Source organism: Oreochromis niloticus, linkage group LG20 (genome assembly GCF_001858045.2).
Source record: "Oreochromis niloticus isolate F11D_XX linkage group LG20, O_niloticus_UMD_NMBU, whole genome shotgun sequence".
NCBI classification, from domain to species: domain Eukaryota; kingdom Metazoa; phylum Chordata; class Actinopteri; order Cichliformes; family Cichlidae; genus Oreochromis; species Oreochromis niloticus.
In genome coordinates this window covers 21,070,167-21,094,075 of record NC_031984.2, presented here as the reverse complement: position 1 = coordinate 21,094,075, position 23,909 = coordinate 21,070,167, and the positions used below count along the sequence as shown (strand labels likewise).

General features: G+C 40.5%; 3 protein-coding genes across 9 annotated transcripts in view; 2 read left to right on the top strand and 1 right to left on the bottom strand.

Moving 5' to 3' along the window:
- The first annotated feature begins 1,511 nt into the window (after window positions 1–1,511).
- alx3 (ALX homeobox 3) lies at window positions 1,512–7,032 on the top strand. The gene is made up of 4 exons (XM_025901873.1): window positions 1,512–1,931; window positions 5,447–5,721; window positions 5,869–5,994; window positions 6,145–7,032. The coding sequence occupies exons 1-4, from the start codon at window positions 1,580–1,582 to the stop codon at window positions 6,493–6,495; spliced, it is 1,104 nt and encodes a 367-aa protein (XP_025757658.1). The 5' UTR covers window positions 1,512–1,579; the 3' UTR covers window positions 6,496–7,032.
- A 2,530-nt stretch (window positions 7,033–9,562) lies between these two features.
- rbm15 (RNA binding motif protein 15) lies at window positions 9,563–18,257 on the top strand. Its single transcript, XM_005478145.4, has one exon. The coding sequence runs from the start codon at window positions 9,742–9,744 to the stop codon at window positions 12,307–12,309; it is 2,568 nt and encodes an 855-aa protein (XP_005478202.1). The 5' UTR covers window positions 9,563–9,741; the 3' UTR covers window positions 12,310–18,257.
- The window catches only part of slc16a4 (solute carrier family 16 member 4), a 32,042-nt gene continuing 25,666 nt past the window's right edge, over window positions 17,534–23,909 (bottom strand). For 6 of the 7 annotated variants that reach the window (XM_019349933.2, XM_019349932.2, XM_019349934.2 and 3 more), the window contains 2 exons: window positions 22,595–22,688; window positions 17,891–21,189 (listed from right to left, as the gene is read on the bottom strand). In XM_019349933.2, coding sequence (XP_019205478.1) covers window positions 20,981–21,189; window positions 22,595–22,688 — 303 coding nt within the window. In that variant the 3' untranslated portion in view covers window positions 17,891–20,980. Of the gene's footprint in view, window positions 21,190–22,594; window positions 22,689–23,909 lie in introns of all 7 variants that reach the window. The other variant, XM_019349935.2, reaches the window with a different exon arrangement.

The following is a 23,909-nucleotide window of genomic DNA, read 5'->3' as shown; positions in this document are numbered from 1 at the left end:
CGTTGTTTTATATTAGAAGACTTTTATTAAAACAGATGTCACGTAATTTCAAGTAACAGGACAAAAAGAAGAAAAGAATGGAAAAATCTAAGAATAAAATGGCATAATTAAAACTGTGTGTGAGCAGGGAAATGTTATGAGCCTCATAAATATAGTTTTGTTTTTATTATTTCTTTCACTATTATTTAGCACAGCCGCAGGAACTCGGCATCATAGTTTAGAGGAGAACGACACTGTAAAGACACATCACTCATGCACACTAACAAACTTGGTATTTTGCATTTAATCTGTCTGACTTCTACGGTAACAATTAGCTACCGATATTTCGACCGATTACTGGGTTTCTGAGATGGCTGCTTATTGAGTTTTTTTCTGCTCCTATTTAGTAAGTGGGTTAGAAATGTTCTTGCGGTAAAAAAAAAAAAAAAAAGCATTTCATACCGCCTCTAAAATCCCGTCCTTTACAAACGAGCTCCTGCAAAGGGGATGTAGTCTTTAATATATGTTTATAACATTTGTAGTCACTGACTGCGTATTTTTAATGAACATCATAATTTTGATGATCTATTAAAAAAAAGCAAAAAAAAAAAAAAAAAAAAAAAAGAGGTTATCACAGTGGGAAAAAATACTACCTTTAATGTTTTTATTATTAATTATCGTATTTGATCATTTATAACAATTTTATCGTCCCAACATGTCGGTATTCATTTGAATGGACACCGCAAACACCAAGAACAACACTAGCGTTTTTCCCCATTGGTTAAAAGTCATTTTAATATCACAAATAAATGTCACAAAACAGCGAATGCAATTTTTTCTTTTATTTCTTTTATTTCTTATTAGATATATATCACTTTTTCTGTCACAGGACAAGCTTATATATGTATCATCAATAGGATGTACAAAAAATAACCTACGTGTTTAATACTTTATGCATGTTTTTCATATAGATCAGAATGATAATAGGCTATATATAATTTTAATGCATATAACATATACATTAGAATGAAAAAAATAAAGTTCAATGAAATAAAGAACCAGCGGGCAGAGTTATGACATCCGCCATTTTTATCGTTATTATTTTTTTTATCTTGTCACTTTTCTGTGCGTAAAACACCGTCTGATGCCTGCCTCTCCTGTCTCGCTTGATTTCGTGATTAGGGTCGTGACAATATATGAAACAGGAATTAAATGCTTAATTGGAAGGACAGAAACCACAAGTGATTGAATTTTTGGCGGATTATGTCAGACTTGTGGAGACACGCTCTCTCTCCCCCCCCCCTCTCTCTTTTTCTCTCTCTCTGTCTTGCTCTCTCTCGCCCTCTCGCTCTCTGTCTCTGTCTGTCTCTCGCACACACACACAAACACACACACACACACACACACACACACACACACACACACGTAAACAAACATGTGCGCGCGCACGATCAGTCCCGGTTTCACGGGTCTTTGTTTCTGATCTGTTAAATCCCACCCACTTGACATGAACATAGAGGAGAAAAAAAATCTCTCACTCGGGCGCCCACGTTAACAGCACCCAGTTGCTGTTGTCGACACAGCCTGCTGGACCCGTAAGATGGAGACGGAGAGCTGTTTGCCTTTCTCTTCGCAGACCAGCAGGAGGACGCCAACAAACTCTCCGGGACTCGAGCACGGCGGCTCCAGCTCCTTTCTCCCCTGTGATGAGCTCCAGAAATCGCACCTTCCTCCTCCTCCTCTTCCTCACCGTCTCAGCCTGAGAGGGGATCTCTACGCGACCGCAATGGGGAGGTTTGGTGATGCTGCGGTGGACTTTACGCACGGCGCTTCTCCAGCGAACCCGCCCGGTTCACCGTCCAAACACAGCAAGTTCTTGGACTGTATCAACCAGGACCAGAAAGGGGTGGCAATAAGCGGCAAACCGTCGTTTTATGAGAACAACACGGACGGTGAGTTAAAGAGGTTTTGAGTTAAGAAAGAAAGTGGCAGTAGCAATTACATCCATACCTCTACTACAATTAAAAGTGAACATTTACTGGAATTTGCTGTGTCTTAACTATCTCAATTTTAACTAAAAACAAAGTACAGTAGCTTGATAGCGGGCTTTGGATCAAACAAGAATCATTAAAAGTATTTTACGTTTGATATGCACCCCCCTCCCCCTTCTTATGTATTTATTTATTTTTGTAACTTAGGCTTTTCTCAAGAAAATGCTTCAACCAGTTGCCATTCACGTGGCAACTGGTTGAAAAAAATATATCAAATGGGGAAAATCAAATATGAGAATCATTTTTCGCTTTTTCTCGTTATTCAATTCAGTGGATCCTTTTTGCAAATTATTTTTAGTATGCTGTATTTTGTGTACTTTTCATATAGTAATAAAAATAAAACAAAAGTGCATTTATGCAAAGAAAAGTGTGGTTGCAGTAAAAATGTCATCAAGTTTTCTTTTTTCACTTAACAGTCCTTGATGTAAAGTTGCAGAGGTTAAAGGTCAGCCTAACAGCAAGTTGGGTGTGTCATTAGACCACTACTCTTCTTTTCATGCCAGCACTCAGCTTGGTATCTCTGTATTTTTGCAGACGCTCACTCTTTCAGTTTCTCCTTCTTTTGCAGACTTGTTTGGTCACACAAAACAGAACTGACTTTGTTTTGCAAGCACGGAGTTGCACAAATGTCAGACACGATCGCCCACAAATGTCCATCTTGGGAAGGAAAGCAACCGCTGTATATGTTAAACTGAAGCCTGAAGAAATGATGTGGTCTTTCACTTTGTTTATTGGTGCTGATGATTCTGCAAAGCAGCAGAGGATATCAGCCCCGATAAGCTTCTTGTTATATCAGTGTCCAGAATAATATACATCAGTTTCATTCAAGTTAATGCCAAAGACAGCGAAGACATTCATTAGATTTTCTTTTACACAATTACTTATAATAACACGATAATATCAGCCGGCTTCTTTCGAAATTAACTTTTATTTTAGTTCTTGCTCAAGGAAAATGAGGTGTGCATGCTTCCCCTTTTGCTTTTCTGCCTTTATCTCGTGTGTACACACACTTGCGCACAGACACGCGCAAGATTTGCACTCATAACTATTGAATCAGTTTGATTTATTTTGCAGTTTAATGCTTATCGGTGCGAGTGTGTAAACCCGGGCATGTACGTGCAGAATACATGCGCGCGTGTGGATCTTTGTGCGTTTTTACGTTTTCTCTTTTGTCCTTTCAAAAGCAGACGCGTCTTCCTGTTTCGTCTACAATGAGAGGAAAGTTTAACGCAAAAAACCCCCTTTTTACTTTGGTTTGCAATAGTTTTTGTTTTTCCGCAATCTAAAACTACAAAAGTTGAAAAAAAGAAATAGAATGGTCGGATTTTAACTCAGTTATGGTGATTAGCCGATCTTTATTTTCCAACAAGGAATTGCTCAATTTTTATAATAAAATTCAGTTTTAATTAGTGGGGCAACGGTTCACAACAAGCTTTATCGTCGGGCACTGAAATATTAAAATTTTAAAATACTATAAAGAAAAACACCCAACGATTCTGAAAAGCAGTCCCTTTTTTTGCTTTTCTTTCTTTCATTTGTTTTTTGGAAGATGTAAATTCTTTTAGTGAAAAGAGAAAAATTCTGTTTTAATGATTGCACGTTGTTTTTGTATTTATTATACTCGTTGACACTCATTTTCTATACGTCTGTTTTTTGTGTTTGCGTCTGTAGCTTCCACAGTTCAGTTTTTTAGATAAACTGCATGCACAGGCACAACATTTTTTTTATTATTCATACTTTACTCCCCAGAAATATGCCACACACACCTTTATTTTTTTGTAATCGTGTTTAACCTGCTTATACTCCACAGATACTCTGCTATAATAACTTAACATATTAACTATACAACTTATTAACTTACTAAACAAATCGCGGCTAATAAAGATTCTCTATTCAGAATTGAACAAATTCAGAATATTTTAAAACCTTGGAGTAAAATTTTGTGCAAATTTAAAACAAATTTAAAACATTGAAATCCATAGCAAGATGCCTGGAAAAATGCCATTTAAGTTTCCACAGTCACAAAAAAACAACAGCCCATCGTGCTTGCAGCATGATATTCCTGCCTTTTCATTTTGAACTTATCTCCTTTTTCCCTTTTTCTGCATTTCATATAGATCTCCAATTACACTTGAGTATAGTCATAGCGGATATGGGTGCTTGACAAGGTAAAAGCTCAATGCCCCCTTTTTTCGTGCAGTTGAGTATATTTTCAGCATGTGGTGTAAGGTTGGAACTAATGGACATGAGGAAATTAATGTTGCAATAAAGAGTGTTCTCTGTTGGGCCCCATATTGAATTAAGAGCACAGCAAAGTAGTGTTTCGGCTGCCCAGAGTGAGTGAGTGCCTCCTGAAAGATGGAAAGTGGTTTTGTTTCGAAGCTCAGGGTTAAACATAATGAACTTGGACAACAACATCCAAACACTGCAGGAGAAGCCCTTTCCATGGTCTGTTAACAGGAAGGAAAGTAACGCTTTGAGATTTCCCCTCACTCCTGAATGTAAATGGCAGAATATATAGAATTAGTCCAAAACAATCATGTGCTTTAACAGATAAAGAATTTGTGTTTGTGTTAGATTTTCTCTACTCTTGTAGGGTCTTTACCTTGCAATATAGAGAACCTGGAGGGGACTTGCTGTGTATTGCTGCTTTATAAATAACACTGAATAGAACACTTAATTCCTCTCTTGAGATATATGTGACATATTTCAACTAGTTCTTATCAAGTGTAGGCAACCCTGAAAATGTCTTTTTTTTTTCCTGCATATTTAAATCAGCAGGTTAAAGTTTAGCCAACTCTTTGAGTATTTTCTGCCTAAATGTGGCTTGTCTGCATATAGCTTTTCTCCGGCGGCTCACAGTTTTTAGTATAATTTGGGAATCAAACTGAGAAAATTGTCACATACATCACAAATAAAACTTTTGATGTAATACACAATTTGTGTTTTTGCAGTGTGTTGATTTTAAAATATGCCCATGTGGGCCAAAGCTATTTCCAGGTGAGCTGTGCTGGTTAAAAAAGGATTGCTCATCTCTGTTTCTTTGCACGAGGGAATGCACAAACCCTTCAGCAACTTTGTATAAACTACGTGAAAAGAAAAAGGAAACTACACAAAATCAACTCTTTATGACCAACAGGTCATAAAGGCGAAAATGAGCAGCAGCAAAACAAACAGATCATTCATTATGTTTGTAGAGGTTTATACTTAAACAATTATAAAATCGAAATCAAATTTAGCATTCCATAAAAATAAATTTAAGCTGTATCTTCAGGCAATGATAGTCTCAAATGATTAAATTACAGTGTATATTGACGCAGATTGACTTAGAAAAAACTGTTAGAATTTGTATACGATTGTATATTTATTTTGGTGGATGTGTAACTTTTCCTTTGCATTTTCCTGCCTTGCTTCAGTTCGGGACAAAGGCACTCCGAAAACCATGGGCTATCCTGGGATTGGCACAGACTGTTGTGGCAAGCTCAAAGAGCCAGGCAGTGGTTTACAAGGAGATTCTATCGCTGACTCCATTGACTTATCTGGCAAAAACAAGAAGCGACGTAATCGCACGACCTTCAGCACATTTCAGCTTGAGGAGCTGGAGAAAGTGTTTCAAAAGACACACTACCCCGACGTGTACGCCCGGGAGCAGCTGGCGCTGCGGACGGAGCTCACTGAGGCTCGGGTTCAGGTATGCCAGGGCAACTCCATCACAGTTGACACCTTTTTTATTTTCTAAATGTAATCAGAAGAAAGTATAAAGCCCAAACAAAAAATTGTCTTCTGGAAATTTACTGTTATACTTTTTTGTGTTATAATATATTTTATTTTTTAAAAGGTTTGGTTCCAAAATCGCAGAGCCAAATGGAGGAAACGAGAACGCTATGGGAAGATCCAGGAGGTTCGCAACCACTTTGCTGCTACATATGACATTTCTCTTCTTCCTCGCCATGACGCATACCAGGTAGGCCAATGTAGCTCTCACATGGCATGCATGTTGTAGTAGTAAACTTAACATTATAGAACTTGCTGAGAAATTGCATTTTTTTCACGTTACAGGACTGAACAATATTAAAACTTTTGCTGATATTGTTCTAAATTTCTCCGTATCCAGATGCAGGGCAATCTGTGGCCGGGGGCAGCTTCAGGAGGAGGCGGTGGTTCAGGTGCAGGCTGTGTCCTAGGGGCTGACTCTATCCCCTCATCCTGCATGAGTCCGTACCCTCACCCCCACAGTAATCTGCAGGGCTTCATGGGCATGCCCACATCCTCCAGCCACCCGCACCATCACCATCACCCGCCTCACCATCCAGGCATCAACAGTCTCTATTCTCTCCACGGCTTCCCAGGAGGCCTCGGGTCACCTTCCATCGAGGGCCCCGAGACCGAATACAAGCCAACAGGCCTGGTGGCACTGAGGATGAAAGCCAAAGAACCAGGCAGCATCCTCTCCTGGCCAACATGACCATAATAACGCCAGCTCCCCATTATGCACTGACTGAGCCGCAGCATATTACAGTCGTCACCCATACACGATCCCAGATGTACATTTGTGGATTTGACTCGAATATTTCCTCCAAACATTTATATAAATCAACTTGGAGACGTGTTGCTATTCAGAAATGTTGGAACAGGCATTTTGCAAACAATAAGGGCAACTTAAGAATCTTGCACGAAACCCAACCTATTAATACGAACGTTCTTGTTTAGAGTTCTTATTTTGCATCACAGTGCTGAGACCAAAGAGGAAAATTATTTAAGCATGTAAAAAATGTATCATATTAATCCCTTTTAATGTCTGTTGTGTTGTGCGTGAGTAATAAAGGGCTCCATGTAAATTTAACTGTCTTATTCAGCAGCAAACTATTTTGGAGAAGAGGGATTTTCTTTTTCTTTGTTTTTTCTTTTTTCAAAATGAACAAAAACCATCTCAGTTATAATTATTTTAGCCTTGACTCTTTTGCAAAACGATAGCCACGTTTGCAATGCAAATATAACTGGGAATGTGGTTATGAGGTAAAAATACTTTACAGGCTGTGGATCCCATAAAAAAAAAGGTTTCTGCTGTGCGGAAAGTGTACAGAGTGAATGTGCAGCCCGCTAGGCTTCACTTCAACTTACACTCCATGCATCAGGGGAAAGTGGCAGGTTCATAATGGAAAAACTAACCTGGTGACCACACTTCACTACTGATAATAAAGTAGATAACCACAGATGATTATGTATTTGTCATGCATGTCCTACAATGTGAGGTGTTTAATCGATTACTGTGGCTCAGAGCATATTTTGTATGCTGAGGCCAGGTCAAGGTCAAGTTTCTTCTGCATCCATGTGTACAAGCAGAATGTAACAGAGATATACTCACATTATCCTGAATGCCGTGCTAATAATTGTTTTCAGAAAAATCTCCCCAAACAATTTATGTTATTGTCAAGGAAACACTGAATTGCACGGTACATCCCATATGGTGTGAATTACTAAATGCCAGTGCATTCATGTCAAACTGGCAAACATTTCAATCTGTGAGACTGAGAACTGAATGTGAATTGAGAAAAAGAGTTTCACTGCGGGACAAAGCCCCGCCAAGCTGAACTCACTCCCCGGGAGTGTGCATGGCTTTCAGGGGAATATATTGGCTCCCCTTTGTCTTTGCCTGCTTCGCCTTGACGGCGATGCAGGGGCGGATTAGCTGCCTTTCCCTAAGTCTGTGCCGGAGTTTCCTGAGAGCCACTAACATGTGGTTCCAATAGAAGAATGCAGAAAGCCATCAGAAACACTTTCCACACCCACAGCTTCAAATTCCAGCCAGTCCCTGGGAGACGGCAGCTCTCACTGCAGTCACATAGTCCCCCTGATTAATTCCCAGATTAAGAGGAGAAGATAAGAAGACCTGTCAGAAGGGATAAGGGATTGAGGAGATTGCCGTGTTTAGGAAAGCTGGAGAAATAGCAGATGGCGGATCAGAGCTTAATTTTGATATTTATTTTTACAGTGTGAGCAGGTTAATCAAATCCACTCGTAAACAAAAGAGGAAGCTCGGTGGTTTACTGATTTTGATATTTTAATTCCTTAAAACAGTCAGAACAGCTGTAATAGATTAACTCAGGGGCTCATGATCATAGTTTGGCTTATTCTACTTCAAAAATGTCTCAGAGTGAACGTACAGTGATGTCATTTCACTATAGGGGGCCATAGGTTTTCATCAAGCTCTCATTAAAGTTATCATGCTGTTGCATTGGCTTTGATCTGTGTTGAATCAATGTATCAGGATCCAAAGAGCCTCTATGATTTTTTCAGAAAGAAATGAAAAATGATGAGTCATTGCTGCACAATGCTAGAGCTAATCATCACTCAGTATGTCAGGGTTGCTAGCTGTAGACTGTCACAAGAGCCTGGAAGCTAGTACACCCTCGGCCTCATTACTGGACTAAAAAATATGATTTAAGGCTCATTAAAATCGGTAAAGCTGACTGCTGGCCACTGCTCTGAGCTTTGATCTCAACAAGATTTATCTTGGCTTCAAGGTGCAGCTATTGAGACACAACAGATAGGCTACTTTTATTTAACATATCCCACTAAGGTAAACAAAGTAGTGCACTGTGTGATTGGCTCAGTTTCAGCAGTTTGTCAAGGCTGCTTCCAAAATTTTATCACTAGGAAAAATGTTTTGGCAGTTCATCCGAGAAAATCAAATATTCAGAATATAAAATGCTTGTGCAGAAGTGCAAACAGCAGTGCTCGATTTGAGCCAAAGCACGACTTGTAAAAAATGGCGAACTACTGTGACACATTAAAGAGCAAACATTAGTAGGTTGTAGTGTGATGCTTTGAACTTATATCTTTAAAAGGCTGTAATAGCTACTGCTACATGTGGCCTACACTGTAGCAGACATTAGTCAATATCAGCAGCTTGATTTGTTCATATAGTTGCCAGGAAAGGCCCTTTCCACTCAATGCCAAGGGGAGTGGGCTGCTGCACTTTCTGTTCAATACTGCCATCTTGTGGTATTGGCTCTAATTGAAGATAAGAGGATTATCTGTTCGCCTCCACACCGCAATTAAGTCATCTCACCTCCCGGGAAAAACGAAATGAATAATATTCTTAAGAAACCTGCCTACGGTATTATACTACAGTTAACAGTGGATGGACAGCAGAAACTGGCGTTGTGATATAAGGAATAAGATTTATCTTAAGCCTTAAGGTGCAGCCATTTAGACCTAACAAATAGGCCACTTTTATTTAACTTTTATTTAAATAAGTAGAATAGCATACAGCTCAACAGAATAAAAAATAATATGACAATGCAAGTGTCTTAATAAGGTAAAAGCTTTTCTGAAATTTCAAAGGAATGCAAAATACAAATAAAGTAATATTTACGTTTATATTTAAACAAACACAAACAATTTCGATAACTTATTTATTTATTTGTTATTTTATACTCAATTTAATTTATTAAGAAAATATAAAATTATAGTGCCTGCCGCTGGGTGATTGACATGCGCTTTAAAGTTTCCCACCCACTTTCTAACCAATCAGAATGAAGGGGTGGGTCTTCGAGCTAATCTTTACAAAATGGCGACTGTTGTTGTTTTGCCGCAGGGTCAGTGAATAAACCCGTTTTTCACTTCAGTAAATTTCTGCATTAAGTTGCAGAAAATATCGCACCAAGGAAGAGCAAGTGTCCCGACGGTTGACACCGAGTGGGCCGAAATGAAAGGTAAAGAGCGGTCGCCGATTAAAAAACGCTCCCGGGCCCTGGACGATATTCGAGACAGGGGAGGATGCCATCCGACCAGCAAGAAAATGGGGGCTCTGTCCGTTTCCAGTGGGAGTAATAATGGAAACAGTTCGTCCAAAAGCGACGGCGGCTCGACAAGACGGAGTCTCCTCGGGGAAAAAAGAGACCGAGATTTCGACGGTCACAGCCGGACTGGAAATAATCACAGTTGTCAGTCTGCAGCTGCCGCCGCCGCTGCAGCGAGCTCCGTGGGCAAAAACCACAACCTGAGCCTGACGCTGGATTTAGCCTCACCGAGGACCACCTCCCGGGGTGAGCCGCGGCTGCAGCCGCCCAGCACAGAGAGTGAGTACAAAACGCTCAAAATCAGCGACCTCGGCACTCAGCTTAGCGACGAGGACATCGAGGACGGACTCTTTCACGAATTTAAAAAATTTGGGGATGTGAGCGTCAAGATAAGTCGTAGCAACGACGAGCGGATAGCCTTCGTAAATTTTAGGAAGCCGGAGGACGCCAGAGCGGCTAAGCACGCCAGGGGACGGCTGGTGCTGTACGACCGGCCGCTGAAAATCGAGGCGGTCTACATCAACCGGAGGCGAAGTCGGTCTCCGGTGGAGAGAGACTTGTACGGTGCAGCTCAAAGCCACAGACATTTGCAGCGACCCCTCTCGCCCACCGGGCTGGGATATAGAGACTACCGGCTGCAGCAGCTAGCCTTGGGACGGCTTCCTCCACCCCCACCACCACCTTTGCCGAGAGAACTGGAGCGGGATAGGGAGTTCGCTCTGTTTGAAGCCAGAGCACGCCCAGCCTTCATTGCAGAACGGGCAGCTTTCCGGGAAGAGGATTTTATTTCCCCAGAAGACGACCAAAGAGCTAATAGGACGTTGTTTTTAGGCAATCTGGATATAACTGTTGCAGAAGCAGACCTCAGGAGGGCTTTTGACAGGTTTGGAGTCATAACAGAAGTGGACATTAAGAGACCAACACGGGGGCAAACCAGCACGTATGGATTTCTGAAATTTGAGAATCTTGACATGGCTCATCGTGCTAAGCTTAGCATGTCTGGTAAAATAGTGGGCCGCAATCCCATAAAGATAGGCTATGGGAAAGCAACACCGACCACGCGCCTGTGGGTGGGTGGTCTTGGACCGTGGGTTCCCTTAGCTGCCTTGGCAAGAGAATTTGATCGCTTTGGCACTATAAGGACCATTGACTACAGAAAAGGGGACACTTGGGCCTATATTCAGTATGAAAGTTTAGATGCTGCACAAGCAGCATGCACACACATGAGAGGCTTCCCACTGGGAGGCCCAGAGAGAAGACTTAGAGTGGACTTTGCAGACACTGAGCATCGTTACCAGCAGCAGTTCCTGCAGCCTCTCCCAATACCACCATTTGACATGGTGGCTGAGTCATTTGTCCACCGTGCCACACCTGAGCCACTGAGGGTCAGGGAACGAACTCCACCGCCGCTTCACTTCAGGGAGAGAGAGCTGTTTCCTGGAACTGACTGGCCCAATCCTGCTATTCGTGAGCGGGTACGTGCCTCACCTTTTGAGCCTCTGGAGCATTTGGACCGTGAGAGGCGAACTCGTGAGCCCTGGTCTTTGGAAAGAGAGCTGCAGGGGCGAGAGCCTGCGCGAAAGCGGCGCATATTGGAGGACGGACGCCACATAGACCACTCCCCTGATAGCACTGAGAGGACAGTAAGACGCAGACGTGCTTCTCCAGATGGCAGTCCTGGAGGCAGCAGCAGAGATGGAGGGCGCTTTAGTGACTCAGAACGCCCCCTGCGGGGCGAGAGAGCCTCTCCTGCGAGAGAACGCCACAACAGCCTTGAAAGAGGTGTGTCAGACCGAAGGCCCAAAAGCCAGAGTCTGTCTGATAAGGGACTTTCAAGCAACATTATTTCAGCAGTTGGAGAGCGCAAGCGCAAGGCAATCGATGGTGGCAAAGGACCAGCCAAGAGAGAACGTTCTGAGAGCAGCTCAAAGGGAGGCCAGCCATCCAAGCCGGATGGCAACAAACTCAGTTTGGCGTGGCATGGTATGCTATTGTTGAAGAACAGCAACTTTCCAGCCAACATGCACCTGCTGGAGGGAGACCACAACGTCGCCAGCGACCTGCTTGTCGACAGCGCTACAGGAAGGCGAGTGAGCGAGCTAAAGATCACGCAGCGACTCCGGCTGGACCAGCCCAAGCTCGACGAGGTGTCTCGGCGCATCAAGGTGGCAGGTCCGGGCGGCTACGCAATCCTGTTGGCGGTCCCCGGCACCACAGAGGATACATCTTCATCCGACCCTGCAGCTTCAACTCAGCGGCCGCTTCGCAACCTGGTGTCCTACCTCAACCAAAAACAAGCAGCTGGAGTCATCAGCCTGCCTGTGGGAGGAAGCAGAGATAAAGACAACACAGGGGTTCTTCATGCTTTCCCTCCCTGTGATTTCTCCCAGCAGTTCCTGGATTCCTCTGCCAAAGCTCTGGCAAAAAGTGAAGAGGACTATCTAGTCATGATTGTGGTCCGCGGAGCATCTTAAAGAAACAAACTACACTAAATTCAAATGGAATAAAAAAAAAAAAAAAAAATCTGCTGTATGTCAGTAACTATTGCATGCTGTGTGTTCTGCATCATGGAGTACACTAGTATGGTTATTGAGTGTTATGTTACCATGTAAGCCACTTAAAGGACAAACAGTGCCCCCCTGCAAAGCTAAAAGTATGTGTGTTTCTGAAGTTACTGTTCAGAGGTGTCAGTCACAATTATAAATCTGCAGTCATTTAGCCAAAATTCTGTAAAGCGGTTAAAGTTTAACCTTAATTTAAGCTTAATTTATGAACAGAGAAGTCATGCAGACTATATTTTTCTTTGTAGTTCATTTACAGATTTAAAATGTTAGCCATCCAGGTCTGCAACAGAAAAAAGGAAAAAGAAAAAGGAGAGTTAGAAGTTTAAGAAGGGGACACAATAACAGCTCCATTTAAAATCGAACCACAAACTCTCAGTGTTGAAACCTCACCTTCCACAGAGCGCTAACAGTAACGGAAAAAGCTTAAGAAGACATGTTTCTATTATAATGTAATGCATTAGACAAACAGGTGCTGTTATTGTGTCAACCTCCTGCCCTGATATTTGCACCAGGCTTTCAGAAAACACATTTTTTTTTCAAAGCTTTGAATTACAGTGCAATAATATGTCTACTATTACCACTTTTTGATGAAGGGAGACAAACTTGATTTGAATTGTTTTTCTTTTCTTTTTTTGTGTGTTAGAGGGTTGGTGAACTATCTCTGGTTACATTTCAAGGTCAAAACATGTTGCACAACTTTTCTCTCACCCACCACATGACAGCATTGTCCCATCTCTCATATATTCTCATCCTTAACGAAAAGTCAGGCGAATGGAGTGTGGTTCACTGAGGAAGAGTTGTGCAATGCATTTAAGTGTTACGATGCTCACGCATGTCTGTCGCAGTGGATTATGAAAACTGGAAAACATTGGGTGAACAGATACAGCCGATACAGCTCAGTTTAAATGCATTACAAAATTCAGTTTGGAACAAAAGTACAGATTATGTTCAGGTTTGTTGTTTGGGTTTAGGAGTATTTGTCTTGTACTCCGAATTGGAATGCCAAAATTGCAAGATAGACAATGAACTCAGTGTGTGTCCGCTGGTAAAGCTAAATGGTCATGTCAACTCTGTATGAAACGCTGAATACTAACAGATGTGAATTTATTTTCAAGGGAACAGCCCATTACACATAGTGTAGTTTAAAAAATACAAAAAAAAAACAGTTGCTAACATTTTTTTCACAAAATATTTTATTTTGTGCATCCCTGTCTTTAGAAATGGTTGTGAAAATGTGAACTATGAAAAAGTATAATAGTAATGGATAAAAAGCTTAGAGGATTTTGTGTTGATTTGACAGACTGCTTCATTTATTTACCTAAGACCAGTAGGTCCTTCAATAATAATAATAATAATAATGATAATATTAAATATGCCAGTACAAACCTAATATTTGTACAGTAAGTAAGTCTGTGCAATTTTTTAGTTTTAGAGGTATCTTAACAGTTAATGTTGATTTTATTTTAGCAGTCTAAATTTGACTGTATTTCACTCATGCTTGCCAACATTTATTTATTTTTTCCCCAAGGCCTACTTACCCTGTTTTGTTTTGCCATTGTAGTTTTGCCATGTAGTAATAACCTGCCATGCACTATAATTTGCTGAGTTTGGTTTAATATGTATTGAAAACATTTATATGTGGGGAAAAAAAGAAAATTGTTGTATATGTGAAAATCACACCCACTGCGGCTTTGGACTCTTGAGGAGACGAGCACAGAGCTGAAAACCTCTGCAGAGAAGGCACCCTGGTGGTTGTGAGTCCTCACTGATGAGGCAGCTTTTAAGTTGTGTAGCCCATCTGCACCTGTGATGACTTCTGTTTTAAATGGAAAAATTGAGCAATGTACACTTTGATGTCATGGGGAAGGAAAATCCGTAGAGCCCATGCGAAGCTGTTCACATACCTGCAAGTGCATTTGGGCACTTAATGTGACCGATTATCAATAAATTGTTCATTTGAAGGGAAACATGTTTCTTCGATGGAAGTGAATTGAAGAAACGAGCTGCCCGTACCTTATTGTGTTTCGAAAAAGGAGTTGTCACTTGAAATTTTGTTTCTGCACACGAGAGGGGAGACGATTTGCAGTTTTAGCACCAGTGAAGAGAGACCCCCATTTCAAGTGAGGATTGCTGCTTGTTTGCAGGCCAGTTCTGACCTCCTAAGTTGCCTAAATTACTTCCTCCCTCACGATCCCTGCTTATGTCCTCAACTGTTTCCTGTTGGCATGCGAACGACCGATCAGGATCGAGGAGCCAGAGTCCAGTTTGCAGTGACGGCACGTGCCAGTATCCTGTTGTCTCCTGTGGTCGTTACTCTAAAGGTTTCATGTGCAGTGTTCCTGGGTCTGAATAGGAGGCGAGAGAAGCTCATCACCTCCGTCGCACACTCCACTCGGGAGATTGTGGGCGACGCTGCTTTGAAATTTCCATAGCATCTACAGTTCATGCTGTCACTCTCACTGCAGAGGCCAAGCTGAACCACTGGGCTGATTGTCTTTATTACACTTTGCCCAGTTATATGAGTTGATTTGACTAAATGTTTGTATCAGGGAAGAGGATTGGGCCAAACCTCAGCTAGGAATATTGTTTGTGTTCTCCTCTGATTGAACCCTCTCCGAGGAGACGAGTGAGGAAGCTCGTTTGCTTTTCTGAAGTCGTATGCCGTCATCACCCGAGGTCTGCTGCTGCTGCATGGAGCTGAAACACAAGCAGGCCTAATCCTTTACCCTTTTTGGCATCGCTGGAAGGAATCTACGATGCACCTCACCACTTCCCCAAATTCTTCTAGGAGACTTGTTTATTTTGACAATTCCCTTTTATAAGTTTAAGACCGCTGTACACAAAAAAGAGGAAAGAAAGCTTCAGTTTCCCCCCACAACCCGTTATAGTCATGTTAGTGTGAAAGCAAATGCTGTGTTCTGTGCTGAGGATGAGCCCTTGCTTCACTAGAGAAACATTGCCATCTTGAGGACCACGGAGCACCTGCTTTCCTCTCTCATCATCTACCTGACACCATACAGAGCTGCTATCACTAAAACTGCTGTACAGAGACAGCACGATGGTGAGTAAGGTGACCAAGTGCTGCCTGCCAGGTCTGTATCGTTGGCTTTGGCAGCAGTGGTGAGTATTGAGTGTCAACACCTCACGTTTTCCAATAACAAATGGACAGCAGTACGCTGGTTTTCATTACTGGGGTTATTTTTCTTTAATGACAATTGGCATGAATCCCAAAGGCCATGTAGGACAGAATGAGAATACAATGCTGCGTTGACCATCAGCAGTTTTAGGATTAAGCTAAATAAAAAGATAGTCTGTGCCAAATGATCAACAATTGCAAATTAAAATTTAGCAAATTATGTGGGAACTTTTGCTTGTTAGGCTACTACAACTGCCACACCTCTGGTTAGATCACGTACAAAATCCTGCCTATTGTTTCTGCAGCTTTCAGATCAATATCATTCTTTCAAAGATCAATCATGTCACTGATTGCCAGGCACTAAAGGCAACACTAATATTGTGCTCTGTGAAGTTACTGGTACAAATTCAGTTATAAAGACCTCATTCTTTTATGGTGTGGCAAAAGATGGCTTCAAGCATTGGTGATAAATGAATGCATTTACTGAGCAAATACTTTAGTATGAAATTTGAGGTGCGTTGAGTATGTATCCATATACTCACACTAGTACTTCTGAGACCATTTTTTTTTTTCACTCAACTGCATTTGAAACCTGTAGTTACTGATTCCTGTGCAGATCTTAATTACTCTTACTAAATTACAAGTTCATTGATTTATAGGAATAAATGTAAGCCCCACCTTTACCAGTAGAAACATTAAAGAGATGCAGACACCAATGAATGAGTAATTATAATCTGTATATTTTAATACTTGTTGGTAAATACCTCTTCCACCAGTTTCAATTCACTGTAGTTCCTTCTAAGACTCTACTTTCTGTCATACATAATATTATTGATTATGCATACAGAAACCTTTATTAGATTATAGTCTCCAGTTAATAAAAACAAGCAGAATTAATTCATTGATTGATTGCAGAGGTTTAGTCCCAGATCCTCTAAATCCAACATAGAGCAGCTGAAGCTAATAAAAATAAACCGTCCAGTCTGTGGTCAGAACTTCAGTGCGTGTTTTTTGAGGCTGTGTGAATAGAAACAGAAACAGTGAGCTCAGATAATGTCAAACAGGACACTGTTTAATGAAAAGCAGAGTGCAGTAAAGTTATTAGGTATCACTGTACACTAATGTATCTTACGGGTATCAGCAGCAAGATCATAGCTGGTAATGTTTTCCTGTGTTTGTTTGTTTTTTTTAATAAAATGTTCCCTATTATACAAAAATCTGCACAAATATAAAAGATTGAAACATTATTCAAATCACGGTTGTGTAAAGTTTTTAACTTTTTGAGATAAGGAATTCTGCAGATTCACACATTTCAAAGATTATTTGCTGAAACCGATTCACCTTATTAGACCACCACCCAATGTAAGGTCCATGCCACAACTAAATTAACAGTTTTGGTAATTAACATAATATTTTTTTATGTTTCTGTAATGGTTAATCCACCAGTGTGCACTTAAGAAAAAATAGTTTTAGTGGTTGAATGTTATGCTTGATTAATTTCTGACTTCTCAAATTTGGACATAAAAACATGAATTCAGTTGTTTACCAAAAAGCAAACATAACATAATTTTTAGTTTTAAACAAGTTTTAGACAGATTTCTAAAATATTTGTGTTTTCTTCTTTTATCACATGCAGTCAAAAGTCTGTTAAGCACTGTATATCATCCAAATGTACTGAGTGTGGTTTAAGTGTCACTGCTTACATGATTTTGTGCAATCGGTGTTAGCAAACACCCTTTTCTACATAAGTATTTTTGCAAATATCTGAAGTGAAGTATAACACTGCAAAATAAATCTCTAAGACAGAGGTATGATATGATATCCTTGTTAATGCATTATTGTTAAAAGATGATCTGATTTGCTGTTATGGCCACAAAAACCACATATTCATACTTGTAGTATCCATGCTGACTGCAGTGTAATTTGTTGTACTATTAAGCACCAATTTGCTTATTAGCATTTTATGATTGTTTCTGTTATTATTATTACTGTCTTTTTTTTTTTTTTAACTGACACAGTTTAAAGCATTGAGGTTTGTAATAATTTTACACCTTTATGAGTGAAACCATGTTTGTATTTTTTTTCCTCTCAGGGTTCAACTGGACAACTCTTTATTCCCAGGATACTCGACACACCATCAGGTGTCATCTCCAGTAAGTACCCCACATGTTGTGAGTATCGGTATATTAGCATGAAACCTGTGGCAGCTGTAAATGAAAATCTGGTATTTATGAAAATGATTGTAGTTGTTATTTAGCACGTCTTAATAATGTATCAATAAAACAAGTTTATTTGTTAAAACTTGTGCTTCTTGGCCTGGTGTTAGTTTGTCATCTGAATCACACAATAACAGTCTGAGGTACACATCAGTTTATTACAGCTGACCTGCACACTGTTACAAAGCTTAAAAATGAACTCTACTGGCTTAGAACCAGAAATCTATGATTGGTTAACCATATCTTCTAAAGTCAATCAGTTAAAAAAATCCAGGAGTGAGAGTCAGGAATTAAAAAAGTACCTCACTGAATTAATGCGTTTGCTGCAACAAAAGCATCCGATCAAATGTCATCAAACAGCACGTGGTTTGTGTCAAATTAAAGATACTGTTCAAGTGTACAGCTTCTTAACATATCCAGATAACTAGCAAGTAAAATGATCCCTAACCCAAATCTACCTTTAAAGCATCAAATACTTTTCATAAAAGATGCATTATAGTACAAAATAGTCAGTGGAGCTAAATCACAAAAGCATACTGATGGTGAATGCAACTCGTGAGCCAAAAGAGCCTTTGTGCATGACTGCTGTTATAGAAACAATACAAAGAGCCTCGCTCAGTATTGTGAAAACGAGTTGAGGGGGAATAATTTGGTACTAATTGAGACGGCATTCTTTGAGCAAAAGCCTCATTCAGCCACGAGAGGGCAGCAAAACAAAGCACATGATTCAATTAAAAATAACTGAATAGTGGGTGATCGTAGTGGTTTAAAATACGTACATTTTTAACCAGCAATAAGCTTCAAGTTGTAGGTTTTTTTCTAACGTGATCTTTGGCTGATATCGGAGGAAGTTAGTAAAAGACACATTACCTTGTAAGGCAAACAGTGGTGAAAAACAAGGAGTCCATTGAAAACAAATTAACAAAGAACAAAACAAAACCCTCTCTACATTAAAAAAAAAAGATTTATGACTCCCATGTACAAATACAATATCATTAGAAGTTGCATTGCCATTCACTGGCTGCCTGCAGGCACTGTAAAGACTGGGCAACAGTTTTAAACAGTCCACTTGTGGCACTGTGCATTTACATAGTCAACATTACACCATCAACACAGTTGGTCAGAAACATACAAGGACGTACAAGGATGACAAAATAACAAACACAACAGAACAAAAAAAATCCTGCTTTTCAGGGGAGCTCGTCGGCTCCATCGCTCCTCGGTCTAACTGCGACAAAGAAAACACTGAAACCTTAACTGAACAACAGGCTTTCAGGAGCTGGTAATAGTTGCAGAGGAGAAAACGTGTGTTTGTGTGCGCATTTACCAAAGGAAAGTCTCTCTCTCTGTGCATTTGCATAGAACAGCTCATGAGCGTGTGCTGACAAGTTAAAGATAACGTAACTGACATCTGAATGTTTGAATCAGTGACCTAGAAAAGGAGAAAGGTAGTTTATAGTTATATATGGAAACGACCAAGGTTCTAATTTAATACATTTTAAAAAAAAATCTGAAGAAAATAGTGCAGAAGATTGCAGCTGTAATCACTGTGTAACAGATTAAAATATCCTATGTGATCAAAAAAGATGAAGTAAGTCTGAACTGAATTTGAAGCACCGAAAGGAGGTTAGGCGAAATCAAAGTGTTGCCACTGAATTCTCAGTTTACTAACCAGTAAAACCAGTTACTTCACAGGAGAAAGCAACTGAATAATCATTTGCAGTGTTACAGAAGAAAGTTATAAACAAATAGTGAATGATTAAAGCAGTAAAAAGAAATTGAGGCACTAAAGATAGCTGAAGACTACGGCGTGAAAGTTAGGTGAGTAATGACAGCAGCTGAATGTCGGTTAAAATAGTTCAATAGACATTTGAGTAGAATCAGTTAAAGTGTCAGCCTGCAGTGCTGAAAGTAGCCTAAATGTCAGTTAAAAATAAGGGACAAACATTTCAGCAGATGCATTTACTGCTAAAAGGAGCTGATGTGTAAAAGCTTTAAAAGGGCTACTTTGCATGACAACAGTGAAAGAGCTGGGGTAAGTGAACGCCCCACAAGCAGCTTGCGTTTCATGCGAACGTCCTGCAGCCCTTAAATGCTCAAGCTGGCCGAAGACCCTCCCACGGCACAATGCACACCCATGAAAACTCCTGGGCTCTAAAAAGCATAAAACTTCTCATGTGACTCCAGGAAAGCCATGAAAGGTATGACAAACTGGGGAACTGAAAATGAGTATGAATGTGGTAAAAAAAAAAAAAATATCCAGAGGTGACAGGCACAGCAGAACAATTTCTGTGGGGGAAAAAAACCTGAAAGCATGATGCTCAAACATCTGAGAAGAAGGTCAACAACACTGAATGTTGTGACATTATAAAAAGATGCTGAAGTACTCAACGGACAAAAAAAAGTGTTTGGAAAAATGCAAGAATGCCACTGCGAGTCTCAAAGTGAGTACACCAGTAAAACACACGCCTACAATAATCTACTTAGCAAAGAGATACATTTTCTCAGTTAGACTGCAGAAGCAATGCAGGCTTTTTGGCTTCGTATCACAGATTATGCATTGTTTCACAGACGCAGGCTGAAATAATACGGCTGCTCGGTATCTCGGCTATCTTGAGAAAATGGCATGCAGCATAATCACAAGCTGGCCCAAAGTGCATATCAGTGAGTAATGTTTACCAGATACAGGTAAAAGCTTCCCAAAGACATCAGGTGAAAAGGTACTTTATTATGGATGCGTGCTTCCATGGATCATTACAAAAAAAGAAAGGAAACTCGACAGAAGACAGGATTTCGAGTTCAACTGCATAGCTTCTTTCCGAGCAGTATAATAAGCAACAAAACATTTCTGCGGAGTCAGTGCAGTTTTATGTTTCTCTCTCAATAAGTTATGCTTGCATATGTGCGTATAATAAATTGTGGCAGGTGTTGTACGCAAGGATTTTCTCCAGTTTTGAATCGGTGTGCCTCTCATCAGAACACCGGGGGATAAAGTATTTTGAAGAGCACTAACATTTTGGCTTTTGAAGGTTCAGAAAAGTCGTTTTTTTCTTCATCCACATCCCGACTACTGTAAGTTCTTAAACATCATGTTCCTGTGCAGCCCGCGTTATGCTCCTGCTGAATTGAACGGACAAGGTCCCGACTTCAAGCTGGAGTCCAAGGTGAACAGTGGGCAGGCCTGTCATCGTGAGCGCGTTGGTTCCAGATCGAACCCTGGAGTTAATTCCTACACAGCGCCGTTCTGCAGGCGGTCAGGGGTGAAGCAGCCATTGGTCTTACAGCTGCTTTCTGCTCTCTTGGCCTGGGACAGTTTCCTCTTGGCCTTCCAGCGCTGAGCCAGCGGCTCCATAAACAGGGAGAGGGAGGAGAGTAGATAGCAGAGCCCCGCCAGGTAGAAGGAACAGTCGTAGGTCTGAGTGTAATCATATAAGAACCCTAGAAAGCACAAAGATCACAAGGATGCGTTAAGAGCCTGTGTGTTCATCTGTGAATACAGTGTTTTCTTCTTTCTTCCAAAAAGCTATCATTTTCAATGGATGATATGTTTCATGCTTGTTTCATTTTCTATTTACAATCTAAGCAGGCATACCAACTTTTTTAAAAACAGGGTCATGACTTCACGATAAACTACAAAGCAACTCAACTGTTACTTTCTTCATTCCTGTATTTGTATTTATTTCTTTTACACAAGCCGTGTTGATACAAAAAAGTGAATGCAGATGAGACGGAGCAGAAAGGCAGGTGTAACCACATTACACAGCCATCTGAAGTTTGAGGGCTTATCCTGACTGCAATATTTGAAAATGAAAACATCTTTTTTTAATACCCTACAGCCCGAGGCAGGGGCCGTGGCTTGCCAAACGCTTAAACAGAAGGGATAGTAAACAGAGCCACATGCTATTTCCATACGGCCCTAAAGGGGGCCATTACTCACGTTTAAAACTCCCGAAATCCATAAGCTCCTCTGTGGGGATTGCTCCACACAGTGTGAGTGGGTTCAAGGCCTCTCACTTTAACGTGGGCCAAATGTTACCAGATACATTTATTTTTCCTAGAAGTAGCTCACACACATGAAGACGAAAAAATCTAGGGCACTATATCTGCATTATGATTCAGCATTTTGTATATTTAAGGAGACAGCCTGCCAGTTGAGCACACAGGCAGATGTTACTGGTACTTCTGCAACAATCTTACGCTGCAAAATCAGTGTAACAATAATACCGTTTACAAAGCAGATTAAAAACTGCTCTCTCAAACCTACCATGGATACATCGCTGTTATTCTAAGGGTTTGACATGAAGAATGCAATCTGACCCAGTAACCTTTGTATACATTTCCTTAAACTGAAATTCCGGTTAGTCTCGATGTCTCCAGGCCAGCTCTGACTGTAGGTTGTTTTTCTCCTGTGTTTCAGTTTTCACACTCCACAGTGACTGCATACACCCAGACAGGCTGACACACATTTGGGAAGCACCACAAGGAATTCAGGGCCCCAGGAAAATATGTACATACACACACATACAAACATATATGTGCATAATAAGGTCTGTCAACCCATACTGTCCCCCTTCCCCACCCCCGAACACACACACACACACACACACACACACACACACACACGTATATATACACACAAACACAGAGACTCACATTCATTCACTCCCTGTCAGAAATAGCACACAGACATACACAAACACAAACGTAACATCTTTGCTATCATCACATCACATACACATGTAGTACATATGGTTACGGGTTACAGTATGGGTTTCTCATTATGTACCTTTGGAAAAGTGAGATAGCACATGCTTGAATGTTTTCCATGATGTGAATCACTCACCTGCCAAAGGAGGTCCTGTGAGGCAGCCCAGGCCGACAAAGAACATTGAGAAGCCCATGGAGTTATTGAGCTTCTCCGACCCCACGAGATCTACCTGCGGGGCAAAACAACATATGAAGCACTTGTCACTGCCATCTATTTGCATTTTAAACAGTCCATTCTGCAGGATTACAAACCATGAACATTACTACAGGTTTTCCAACAAACACTTTGAGAGCACAGCAGTTTTAAATAAAGCGGGAAGCTAGAAACATTTAGCCAGATAACGATAGAAAATAATGGAATATGTGTTAAAATGTATTTAAAAAATGCTTCACTTTTATTTCTGCAGTCCCTAATTTCCTTTCCATGTACAGCAAATATGACCTTCAGTGCTGTGCAAAAGTCTTGAGCCCCCATCTTTTCTTTATATGAAAAAATGGAAAATGGGAAACAGGTGAAATAATTGAATCAAACGCATAAACAGACATGCACAGTACATAAGGCAAAACCAGTTTGTACAATTCTAACAAGGTTGAAATTCAATATTTGGTAAGAACACATTTTTTTCTTCAGCACAGCCTGAACACACCTGGATAAGCTTTCTTGTCATTTCTTTAGTATACTTCAGGAATAGTTCTCCAGACTTCCTGAAGGATATTCAAAGCTCCTCTTTGGATTTTGGATGCCTTTTGTTCTGTTATTTGACAAGATGATTCCACACTCCTTTAATAATGTTGAGGTCTGGGAGTCCAAACTCTGACTGTATGTTTTTCTATTAAGATCTACTTTTGCTGTCTGTTTGTGTCACAAACCAGAACAGAGCCTCCACCATGTTATACTGTTGTACCTCTCTCCTGATCTCACACTGGTGATGAGCTGCACCAGAAATGTCAAATTTGGACTGAGCACTATATAAGACCTCATGACATTGATTTTCAGTACAGGTCTTGCATATTTTGGCATATTTCATCATTTTCTCCCTGTTTCACTTCCTTAAGAATGGCTTCTTGACAGCCACCATGCCACAGAGCTCATTCCTGATGAGGCCTCAGTGAACAGAAGATGATTAACTCAGGAGCTAGATGCATCTCTCAGGTCGTGCGTCAGGTCTTTCCTGTTTTTCTTTCTTATTTCTTATGGACATGACTATCAGATACTGTTTATCTGGTGTAGATAATTTTGTTTTTGTTTTCTTTTTTGCTACTAAAAGAAATAAAAAAAAGATCAAAATGGACTGAAAATGAGTTAAAAATCAGCCAATGTCCACGAAAAACTTTGAAAGACCTTCAGAAAGAATGGAGAACTTGCTCAAGACACAGAAATAAACTTTTGC

Bases quoted from the DNA above. Each gene is read 5' to 3' on its own strand.
- alx3 (XM_025901873.1), top strand. From the start codon at position 1,580: ATGGAGACGGAGAGCTGTTTGCCTTTCTCTTCGCAGACCAGCAGGAGG. The intron at 1,932-5,446 runs GTGAGTTAAAGA...GCCTTGCTTCAG, and splicing joins TTATGAGAACAACACGGACG to TTCGGGACAAAGGCACTCCG. The intron at 5,995-6,144 runs GTAGGCCAATGT...CTCCGTATCCAG, and splicing joins CTCGCCATGACGCATACCAG to ATGCAGGGCAATCTGTGGCC.
- rbm15 (XM_005478145.4), top strand. From the start codon at position 9,742: ATGAAAGGTAAAGAGCGGTCGCCGATTAAAAAACGCTCCCGGGCCCTG.